Here is a 12,000-nt window from a genome sequence, read left to right as displayed (position 1 = left end):
GGACAAGATAGAGTGTCATTTGTTATTATCACTTGAACATCTCTTATCATGCCTTCATCATTGCAATATTTTTTTCATCCTTCCGTCTCTTACACTCTGCCTGTTGCATTAAGCATCTTAGTCTCTTGAGACCAGGTGTGCTTTTTACACAATTCAAGTTAGCAAGTTCTGCATAGCAGTGACTAAATAGAAATTAATGATGTGATGTACACCAAGTGAAACAAGATGATGTTGTATTCCCTTCTGCTCTCAGGCAAAATGAGATACAAAGATTTTGTTCCTCCAGCCTTTGTGAGGGATGCATCTTTTGTCCCACAGAAAGGTGAACTTTCTGGATTTTGTGCTGAGGACCTTCTTTTGAAATCTTCTAATGATCACATGCTCTTCTTCACCTCAGCACTTCCAAGCTCTTTGAAGCTGTTCTTTCCAGTTGGGATTCAGCTATGTGCAGACTTTTAAGGCTTTGTCATATTTTAGGCTGGTGCACCTTCAGACTTCTTTCTCTTTCAAAGATTAAAGCTAAACACCAGATGTGTTGCTTAAAACTAGTGGCATTGTTCCCTTAAACTGCTCTAGACTCTTCTTTCTTCTTGTCAATCCCCCTTCATTTTCCAGACCCCTGGATCTGGAAAGCCTTCAGAGGCTTTCTTAGTACCTCCTGATTTTGCAGTTGCTAATTGTTTCTCTGGGAACATAGACCTAGCTGTAGACAAGGCCTCTTTAACGTGGACTCTGCAGCACAGAGGAAACATTTGACTAAGGAAAGCTAGCAGATTGCATATAAGGGGAGGCAAAGCCCTTGCTTTGTGGCTGGAGCAATGACATTGATCACCCTCCATCCCCCATCTTCTGCAGACGCAGCTGAAATGCAGCTTGGACTAAGTAGTTGGGCAACACAGGAAAAAGGCTCTCCTCCCACTCTCAAACCTTTATCTCCCTGGCATTTACCCTCGTAGAGACAGAGCTTGACCCCAGCTCTGCCCTTCTAACTTCACTACCTTAAGAAGCAGGTAGAGACTGCTGAAGGACAGGGAGCAAAAAGGAGGATATGATGAGGATGGGAATAGGTAACAGCTTGGAGAAGGGGCGTTACTGGAGAGTAACAAACTGTGCCCACAAGAAATGAGGCAGCAGAGAATCAGTAAGGAAGAGAGCTGCTCTTACAGCCCTGTGAAAGTTAATGGTACCTCCACAGCATCCCTTGTCCATCTTTAATTCCCATCTCTCTGCCTTCCTTACAGGAAGGTGCACTCATCTGGCACCTCATTATTTTCCCTCTCCTATACTGACCTCTTATCAGAGCACAATTTCTAAATTTTACCTATGTGACTAAGGAGTCAGCCTTCCAGTATGAGGACTTGCACCATTCCTGTTGTCAGTATGGTACCCACGGTAGAAGTTCATTGCATTGATTTCAGACCGTGGGTTGCTATTGCTAACATTTAACAAAAGTAGCAAGGTGCTCTGTGGGTTGAAAAAATATGTAAAAGCTCAAAATTGGTTTGGGATCCTTTTTTCCTTAGGAGTTCCATGAAATTGTGAGTGTTTGCTTATGTCACAAGGCAGTTAGACTATATGAAATTGGAGTCTTTATCTTGCGACATTTAAGAATATACTAGTTAGGAAAGGAAGCCAGGTACAAATGATTGCACATTGTTATCCACATGGCAGCAACATGGAGCCGAAGTATAAATTATGCTATTGGGTATAGAAATGTGTAGTGTGCAGCTACATATTATCTGGCCTTTGCTCTTAAATATTGTTAAATATAGGAATTTATTGTTCACATAGTGAATAGGCACTGCTTGGGATTTACAGAGATAATCTGTAGATGTTGGTTCAAAAGTATTAAAAGTGAGGACAGACAATGAGAGCTCTGTGGGTTGTGGGAGACAAAACAAAGAACTGGCAGGGCTTATTCTCACCTGCAGCTAATTCTCATTTGGTAAGAGAAAGTAAAGCCAGTTGAATGGCTTTCACTACTGCTACACCAATGACATTTATGTTTAAAATCAAATTAATCAGCAGGCTGTGGGTTCTCCAACCATACAAATAGGCAGCACTTGACTAGGCAAGGTCCTGAGCTATTTGATATGGCTGTGAAGGTAGCTCTGCTTTGAGCAAGGTGCTGGACCAGGTGATTTTCAGATGCCCTTTCCAGCCAAAGGTACTGGAAATCATTCTAATGACCTGAACTTCAGAATATCAATTCCTGCAAATCGCTGCCTTTGCTCAAGTGAGTAGTTTTACTTACATTCTTATCTATTTGAAGAACTAGGACTAGAACAAGCTGTAGGACCCAAGGGCCATATTCTCTCATCTTTATAGAAATTCATTACATGAATTACCTTCCTGCTGGTGTAAGACAGTAGGCAGACAAATAGGTGTGGTTTTGTCTCTGTGCAATTCACTAATCCACTGTGCTTCTTTGCATACGTGATATACTATGGGTCTATATGGGGTGTGGTGGCAGAGCAATCAAAGCCTCTTACGATGAGTTCTAAAGCTGTGAGTCTGAGCCTTCTCTTTTAATTGTGCTGAAAGTGATGCTGGAGATAAAAGGGCATGAGATAGCAGAGAGCCATAGGTGCATTGCTGATTACTTCAGTTCTGTATGGATGGCGACATTGCTGGGTGATGGAGGTCAGATATGTGTCACTGGCCCTGGGACTACCTCCAGGCCTGCCGTCCCTGTGCTGGTTATCAGAGAAGCTCCACAGCTCCTCAGATATGGAAGGCTATTGACTCTTTTGACTGCTAGATGAATATTTATGTGTTTGAGATCAGAGGACTCTGGTTTCCATTCCTTGGTGGATGTGTGGTTTGCCACATCCCAAAACAGTTCCAAAGTTTTGAGACTTTGAAAATATGGGGCTGAGAATTCATACTCTTTTCTCATTTATGTACGAGGAATGGGCACACAGTACAGTTGCTTAAGGAAGTGGTTCCTGGAGACTAGAATATTTGCGTGTTGCTGTAGAGGCAGAGTGCAGCAGAAATCAGGTGTCAGGACTGAATCCATCTACACATACACAAACAGATACACTTTTTTTTGCATCTTTTGTGTGGGGATAAGTATAATTTAATTGATAAGAACTCCAATGGCCTAGAAATAGTGCAGTTTGGGAATAAATCAGGTGAAAAATAAATGTCCTGAGGATTTTGTGTACTCCATTTCCATGCTCAGACCAACAGAAAGTCTGAGACAATATTAAACATCATTATCTCTCTTGTAATAAGTTTCCCTGTTTGTTATCTCCTGACCAGCAATTGGCTAATTTACAAGAAAGTGAAGGAAAGTATTTGAACTATTTATACACCAGAGAAGGTGGTGTCATGTTATCTTCCTTCTTTTGCAAGATCCTGTTTGCTAACTGTAAGTTATGACCCTAGCTACTGCCAAGGTATGTGTTATCTTGTGGAGGGGGAAAGCTAAAACAAGTAGAACAAGCAAAATGCAATGTGGTGAAACTGGAAAAAAACATCACCACAGACCACCCAGCGCTGGTGCCAAGCTGTTTGCACTGCTGTGAGGAAGGAGCACCACTCCTTGCAGTAAGCGCACTGCCCCAAGCCTTCCTCTGTCACTCTGCAGTTTGTGTGACGGTTCATCACGGGTCTGTTTTCTTTCTTTTCCTTTCCCACAGAGTCCACCTTTCAGGATGCACTGTTTCACAAAGGTTCCCAGGGGTGGCAGTTCCCCCAGCCCTCCTGCTGCACTGTGTGCTGCTCCTGCAAGGACTCTCCATGTGCTGCGGCCTCCTTCAGGCCTCATCCACTGCTGCACTATGGGCTCTTCATGGGCTGCACCTTTTGGTAGAGAAGCACAGAAAACCTCTTGTTATAAATACATGTTCTTCTGCTCTTCCTAATCTGGTAATACAGATCAGGCTCTGTAGCTAGTGGGTGAGCCACAGTCCAGCTGTTGTCCCATCCCATTAGGCTGAGGTGTCAGTGCAAGTGTTCCAATATGGGTTAGGCATCCTCATCTCATCTCAATCTTGGCTTCTGAACCCTTTCTTCTGCAGCTGCAGCAGCAACCAAAAGAAAACTAGGAAAATTTGAAAGTCAGCCCCTTCCAGCCACGGCTGGACCCTTCTCGCTCTGTCCTTGTGAAGGTACAAGCAGCAGGTAGGAGAAACAGAAGCTTTCTTGAACAAACCCAGCTCCTGTAGAAGAGCTTTAACATGGTACAGGCACAGAGGAGAAGTGGCTTTGAGGCAGCGATTTACACCACACTCAGTTCTTCCCCTGCCCATGTCAGTGGTGCTGACTAGCAGCTACATGCCACCCAAGCCTCTTCATTCCAGCATGCCAGCCCTGGTGGATCACAGATGGGACAACTGACTGCTGTCACCACTAGCCGTAAGTTTTAAATTTTGTTCTGTCGGCAGTGAGCTGTTCTTGAGGAAGTGTGAGCTGAGGCAGATCTCTGGGTGTCTCAGTCGAAGCCAAAATCTGTCCCATCACCCCAGCCGGGACCAGGGAAGCAGCAAATTGGACGCACTGGTTCAGATGTGCCAGGTGGTGCTTAGAAGGGAGAACCAATTTCTTCCCTCGCTATGCTCTTTTAGCTGACATAGACCACTAGATTATTAGATTAAGTTGCTGTTCTCTTGTTCAACTTCTCACCCATTAGTACTTGTTCTGCAGTTGCTGCTAGCCTGTATGTCCATGCTTATTCCTCTGCATGACATTCTTTCCCTGCTGCACAACCTTGCTGTACTTAAAATACTACAAGTGAAATGTGTTTGCTTAAACATGTTTTTATTATGATTAAAGGAACAAAAGAGAACATTCGCAAGACCCATTACATATGAATACAAGGAAAACAATTTGAATAGTAACATACCATATTTGGTCATGATGATTGAGCCAAAGTTTAGGGAGAAATGTGAATTAAAAGATTTTTATAATGCATCTTTAGAAAGTGAGGAAGAGCCTTGTAGTATCAGGAGCACAGAGAAAAAGCAATTGCCTTGTCAGCATAGGAATGGTTGGTGACAGTTGACAGTTTAGTCTGAGAGATTTTGAGTGACTAATTCTGGAGGAGCTTGGTCATACAGATACCTGGCTTAATTGGAAGGCTGCATTTTTTCTCCATAAGCCTTCTGCTGATGTATCAGGTTGCATTTTTCAGTGTGATGACTCAGTACTGTGAGTCTAATTTTCATTCCCTTAGCCCTTCATCCATGAGTTAACAGTATTACTCTTTGCGTAAAGAAAAGGTGAAGTGCACCTGTTCTTACAGTGTAACTTCTTTCTGATTTTTTTTTTTCTAGAAAAAGCCCTAACTTTTATAAAGTCTGGATGTAACAAAGAACATGCTTTTCTTTTAACCCCTGATACTACAGTGCTCTGGGTCTTGCTGAAAGGAACAGGCTCTTTCAACTTTCTTCCTTTTAAGGGGAAATACATCTGCCAAAGAAGAGAATGGTGTTGGTTGGGTTGTGCTTGATACAGTAGAGGAATGGATGGTCAACCCTAAATTCTTCAGAGACGCTTGCAGCATCCACTCCAGCCTCTGCTGAGCCTACCACCTCTCTGCCTGCTTCATAGATTTCTGCGTATGCTGCATGGACAGCTTGAGATATCTTCAGGCTCCCTGCTGAGGAGATGCCAGACAGATTGGCTGAAGAGCTGAACAGGTCGGTCATTCCCATAGCCATTAAGACAGATGTGAGGTTATATTTTTCCTCAATCTTCATGCGAGGCAAGTACACTTTGATCTTCCTCTCTTCCATAACGTTAGAACTGAACCATTCAGTCATTTTTTCAAAGCTGATTGTAGTCTCGAGCTGCAAGGAAATGAGAATGAGATCTATGGGATGGTGACAACTTCCTTCATGGCAATGCAGTACTAGTTAATATCATATGTTTTTTTGTGTACATCTTTTAAACTGATTGCTCTTGTCATTGCTTTTTCCTAGGCGTATAGAGATCAATTTTGCTAGAAGAGAAAAGCATACCATAACTCTTTTTTCTCTGCTCAGTCTTATTTTCTTTTCCTTTTATAGGCTTACTGCCATTTCTTCAAATAATAATAATAATGAGATGGCTAATCCCTTAAAGCTCCTTCCTGTTTATTTTCTTTGCTTGGGAAATATATTCTAAAAATCACTCTATGCTTTTGAGTTTAAAGCTGTCTCTACATTTAAGACCTCTCAGGAACCAGTTGTTAATGGTAGCTAATTACTGATACTTTAACTACCAGCTGTTACTATACTGGGAACTGATATTTTAAGAGAATTTGAGTTTTTAAAAATTAGATTTTTAGCTGGCAAGTATGCTTCCATCTTACTTACACTGTACCAGTTCAAAGCTATATCTGCCACTTAAAACAAAGAAGATGTAAATTAGCAAAGTGACTGGTTGCACTGGTGACCACTAAAGGGGTGGGAATCTCTTAACCCTATCATGGCATCGGCATCTGGAATAATTGGTTTCTTTTGGTATTACTAATGTTTCTTTGTACGTGCTAATATTTCTTTCCTTGCTAATTTACTGAATGTCTCTTACACAAATCTGGCCATGGCAGTTTGTAGAAACACCATCTCAATATATTCTCTCTTACCACCTTTATCCAAACTTTTTTTTCCTCAAACACACTGATTCTCTTTGATCAAGCTCCTCCTTTTCAGACTTTCTAATCAAAATGTACTAGTTTTCCTACATACTTTTTTTCCTAGAGCCGTACATAATCTTTCAAATGCCTGTGTGTCAGGATATGATGGAAATTTAGCTGTGATTAAATGCTTCTTCATCTTTATAATTTAGATTATTTGAGTTAGCGTACAAACATTTCAATGAATTCTCATTTATTACACTGCATTTCCTATTCAGAATAACTACAGTCCTAATTACAATATGCTATGCCTGTGTTCTGTTCATATCAACAATTGTACATTATGTACATGTTATTTCTGAAATTGCTTTAACCACATCCAATTTTTAGTTAATTTATGAAGACATGAAGGAAGCACATTGAGCACCACCAGATGAGACAATTATTAGAACCAGTAAACCTAATATGAACTCTCCAAGATGCTCCTCAGAGCACAGGAATGGAGACATAAGACCTTTAGAGTTCAAGCCACTGCAGTAACAGCTGCTTAGGTGAGAATCATCTTGTCTACTGTGTCAAACATTTCACCCTCAAAGCAGTTCCTTAAGCAAGCCATGCTCAGCATAGGCTATTGCAGGGCCCACAGGGACAACTCTACACTTCTATGCAACAATCACATATTGAATCACAATGAAATTTGTGCTGGTTAAATGTTTTAGAATAACTGTGTTGAAAAGAGCTTTGCAACAACTAAATTTCAGTGTGTTTTTAATTTTCTGAAGCCAACTTCTAGGGCCATACCTGCTCAAGGCCTGAGACTTCATCAGGCAACAGCACCCACATGCTCATTGTTCCGCTGGCAAAAGGAAGCTCCAGGATCTTCATTTTCTCAGAAGCCATTGATGCCACTTTAAATAAACCAATCTGGTGCATCATCTGCACAGGTTTGCTTTCTTGCTGTAGAACCAAAAAAAAAAAAGAGAGAATATAGTTTTAACAAAGATTGTTCTTAGATTGCAGAAATGTCTAGTTATGGTTAAGATGACTGATGGCTCTCATTCAGGAAGGCTTTCCTAGGAAAAGTGAGAATCTCAAGTTATTTCTCGGGAGCTTTGCAATGTCAGCAATAGTGTGAAGAGAGAAATAAAGAAAACTCCCTGGTTTTAACATAGTGTCTGAAAGAGATGCAGACAAATGAGCAGATACGCTAATGTAGTGTTTATGTAACAACAGGTCTACACTCTTCATGAATTCTAGATTACATCTTTAAGGTATGCCCATATACCTCAGTCACTCTGAAAGGTACTGCTTGCGTGTCTTCATCCTTAAATGCTTTCTCCCACAGTCCTTTGAAGACAATGGCATTAACCAGGACCATTGCAGTTTGAGAATCCACGGAGCTTGGCTGAAGGACATTTTTGATCATTCCTTTAAAAATGAATAGGAAAAGAGAGTTGTATATCACATTGGCAAGCAAAAGGTAGATAGAGAGTGTACAAGTTATGGAGAAGAGGATGTAGGGGCAAGGACATTGGTTTGTTTTTGCAACTATAATCTTGTTCTTCTAATACTGATTTTCTTTCTTCTATTGTCAGTAACTCTTGTTTCTCTCTCTATAAGGAATCACAACAAAAGATAAAGGACAAAGGGATGTGTTACAAAATGACTAAACCTGCATATTTTGTGATAAGGGGAAGAACCACCGGAATCTCTCTTATCCCAGAATGGTCTCCAACCAAAACAGTACCAAAAAACATAAATATGACTTGCTTCTAACCAAAGTGGAAATTTGAGGTCTATGTAAAAAATGTAACAAAAGAGGGAAACAGAATTTTACTCTGTTTACTTCAAAAACTTTGCTCCTGTTCATTCTGCAGTCCTCATGCATGTAGTATGCTCCTCACATAGTCCTGTCAAACACATAGCTTGCACGTAGCCTACACACATAGGTTACATGGCCTTGTTTTTGCCTTCAGAACGTGACTCCACACCAGAGGTTGGTGTGGTTGTGGATGTTTTCATCTCAGTTAGAATTCAGTCTTTCATCTGTGTTTCAAGCATGAGGGAAAGGAATGCTGTGAGGAGATGAGGAAGGAAGTAGAAAAATGGAGGAACCACTCAGAGAGGCATTAGGGCAAAAGTCAAAACTGTAGTTTTACAATTCCTTAACTCTGGCTTTCCACTGCCCTTTATCCGTTAAGATTTTTCAAGTGCCTAATGACTGTATGCCCTGCTTAACAGGCACACAACAACTCTGGGAAGCCTGAACACAAAGCACACTGTCTGAGCTATATCCAGGTTCTCAGTATTGGAATTAACCAATTGTCACTATGTACAAAGCATGTTCTAATGCTGTCCTTTTCATCAGGACTGGAAGTATTACATTCCTGCAAATCTCTTGCAAATAGTCATCTTAAAGGGAGGTTGTCTGAAGGAAAAAAAAAAAAAAAAAGAAGTTGATTGATAGTTCTATATCTGGGAAGTGATCTGTTATCCAGGAGCAGCAACAAAAAGAGAGATTTTATATTTTCCTCCTGTGAATTAAGTGCTCTTCTAGGCTGGCCAAATATGGTGACAGAAGGGAAAATATGGTGGCTTGCCCTTACCATTTGTCTGACTTTCTACCCAGGAATTGATGAGCCCTCTGGCTTGATCTGCAGCTGTTTGAAAGTTGATAGATTCCAAGCCTCCGCTATACAGTTCCTTCACACATTGCAAGTATTCCTGTAAAGCAAGAGTATTCAGCTTTCAGATATGAATTTCAAAGCATTTTGCAAATGTGAATTGCAAGACTGAAGTTAACAGATATAAATAATATAGTAGTGTAAAATGCTATTTTACACTGCATTACTATACGCTATGTCGCATAGTGCATTAAGTAGTGTAATATGCTTTAGCTGTATTGCTTTATGGTAAGATCTGACATTCTTTTAGCAAGCCATGTATTATCTGAAAACTGTAGAGGTTCAGGACTGTGTTCGAGAAAAGTTTTGTCCTCTCTTCCATATGCAAAAACAGCAAAAAAAGAAATTTTGTTAGTGGAACATAAGCCTCTGACTGTTTTTGCATTACAGAATGGTAGAGCTTTGGCATGGAAATAGATCAGATTTTAGAGCAACTTACCGGCAGGATTGGGTATGTCTCTTCAGCATAAAGTCTACTGGCAAGGCTGAATGAATAAACATCATTTGGTTTGGTGATTTGGTTGAGTATGTCTCTAAGTGAAGAGTGGACATTTACAGATGTGCCACACTGAATACAAAGAGAAAGAAAGATGATGTTATTCTAGTTTTATTACTTAGTAGGCTTTACGTAGTGTATTAATAGGATAAAGTAGTTAGATATTGTTTGTCCTGTCTGTCTTACTGCTAGTAACTACACTGATGTGGTCCTTTTCTAACATATACAATTTTGTGCTATTTTTCTTCTGTAATTCCCTCATACTTTTCTCTAGGGAACTCCTGACTGCCTGCTGATATGATCTAGCTCCAGCAGATCAGGCAGGCTTTCCTTCTTTTCCAACCAGACCCATTTATCCAGAATCATCTACCTGTCTTGCTTAAGCATACAAATATCCACAAGTTTCCTCATTCACCTAGTATTTTTGTCCTGAGTTTCATCTTGTGTTTGTTCTGAATCCCCTGTTACCTCCTTTCTTTCTCTGTTCTTATGTACAAAGTGTTCTCCCAACTGCTGAATGCAGAGCACTAACTGCTCATCAGAAAGGGCTTGGAACTGCTAAGAGATTGCTTCATCTGCTGGATTTTGCTTCCAGAGGAAAGGGACATGGGGAAGGAGGTGAAATTATTTCTGTACCTGAGCTTCAATACTGTCTCCAAATCCTGGAAGTTTATCAAAGCGAACAACCTGCAATTGAAAAGAATAGTAGCTGAAATAACAGTTATGACAAAAAGAAGTTAGGCAACCCAGTTTCAAGATTTCTGGCTAGTGCATTTGTGTAACACTCTGGGAGCTGGAGGTGGCCACAGTTTTAGATAACTCTGGTTCCAGATTTTCAGCCTCTGAGCTATGCAGTTTCCAAGGGACATCATTGCATAATTAAGTGCTATGGCTCCATTGAGGAGAACAAAGGTTTTAACGTTTAACTATAGGCTCACCTTATTTATCTGGGTCCTGGTGCTGTCTTTTGCACCTAGGTAGACCATGGCCAGAGCTGAAATGATGGTGAAGGGGGAGTAGAAGATGTTCTCATTGGCATGGTGGACTTTGAGTTCCTTGAATACATCAAAACAGAATTCCATGCTTACTGCACCGATGGAGCCCATGGTGAACTCTGAGTTGTCTAGAGCAAAGAGCAGAATAATGAAAATGTAAGGATGGAATGCTACATAGTGCCACGCAGGGTACTCTATAGTAGATTACCACCATAAAATATGAGCAGTTTTTAGGCAATTAAATGTAAGCAAGTAGTTTTAAAGTAATTCTGCGGTATTGTGTCTGTTGCTATACCCACCTCTCATCCGTGTTCAAAACCATATTCATAAATTTATTTCTTTATGCATTTGCATTCAGTTCCTTTTGGGTAGCAAACTGTCTCAGAAGCCTTAGATCTATGTGTGATTTCTCTTTACCATTTAAAAGCAGCCAAACAACAGTTTCCTCTGCATATTTTCAATCAGTGAAAGCTAGAATTCATTGGTACATTTCAGTACTTCTGATCAAAACAAGAAAATACAATCTGGTAGGCTTGAAAAGCTGGAAATTCAAAGAGCAAATTCCAGTAGACTTACTCTGAGTTTGGACAGATATATAAGAAAGCAGAACCTTGTCGAATTTCTTGTTTTATTTCCTAAAAATAAGTAAGCGCAGAAAAATATCTCTTCATTGCACACTACTTACTATCAAAAGTAGATCTTCAAAAGTATTTTTACCTTTGTTTTAATGATGGAAGAATAGATAAGGGATGTAATTTGTATGAGATCATGAAGTCTAGGAGAAAGACATGCGTGTAATTCATATTTTGCCCTATTGCACTTTCAGGTATGGCTTGCTTTTATCAAAATGTGTATGTGTACTGTACTATAAACTTTCTGAGGATTTAAATTTTATGGATGACATTCAGACAGAAGAGAAATGATAAAAAAAAAGAGATATGATAAAACAGCAATGTCTACTATAAAACAGAGCTGTTGAATGAATTGTTCATGACGTAGACCAATAGAAGCTTTATACTTGTTCTGTTTCTGTTATAAAGATCTGAACTGAACAGTGTGCTTATATAAAGCACAGCTTTTGGGATCAGCATGAATCTAGTTGCTTTCCTGTGTTATATAACCTGTGAAAGCCAGAAGTTTTTCAGAACCCTCTCTGCTCTTGGTGCACTCTGTAGGACTAGAGGTTAATCAAGCAAACTGCAAAGAATATCAGGTAGTGAATGACAGGATAAGATGTTCTGAAATTCAAAACATTTTAAG

General features: G+C 40.1%; 1 protein-coding gene across 1 annotated transcript; it reads right to left on the bottom strand.

The window, feature by feature from the left end:
• Positions 1–5,402: 5,402 nt before the first annotated feature.
• LOC125690983 (ovalbumin) lies at positions 5,403–10,878 on the bottom strand. Its single transcript, XM_048939822.1, has 7 exons — positions 10,684–10,878; positions 10,382–10,432; positions 9,689–9,817; positions 9,172–9,289; positions 7,851–7,993; positions 7,367–7,522; positions 5,403–5,798 (listed from the first exon to the last, which is right to left on the bottom strand). Exons 1-7 carry the CDS (start codon positions 10,849–10,851, stop codon positions 5,403–5,405), a joined length of 1,161 nt encoding a protein of 386 aa, XP_048795779.1. The 5' UTR covers positions 10,852–10,878.
• Between the last annotated feature and the right edge of the window lie 1,122 nt (positions 10,879–12,000).

Source organism: Lagopus muta, chromosome 3, assembly GCF_023343835.1.
Source record: "Lagopus muta isolate bLagMut1 chromosome 3, bLagMut1 primary, whole genome shotgun sequence".
In the NCBI taxonomy this organism is placed as follows: Eukaryota; Metazoa; Chordata; class Aves; order Galliformes; family Phasianidae; genus Lagopus; species Lagopus muta.
Note: the sequence above shows the minus strand (reverse complement) of the source record. Positions and strands in the feature narration are given on the sequence as shown.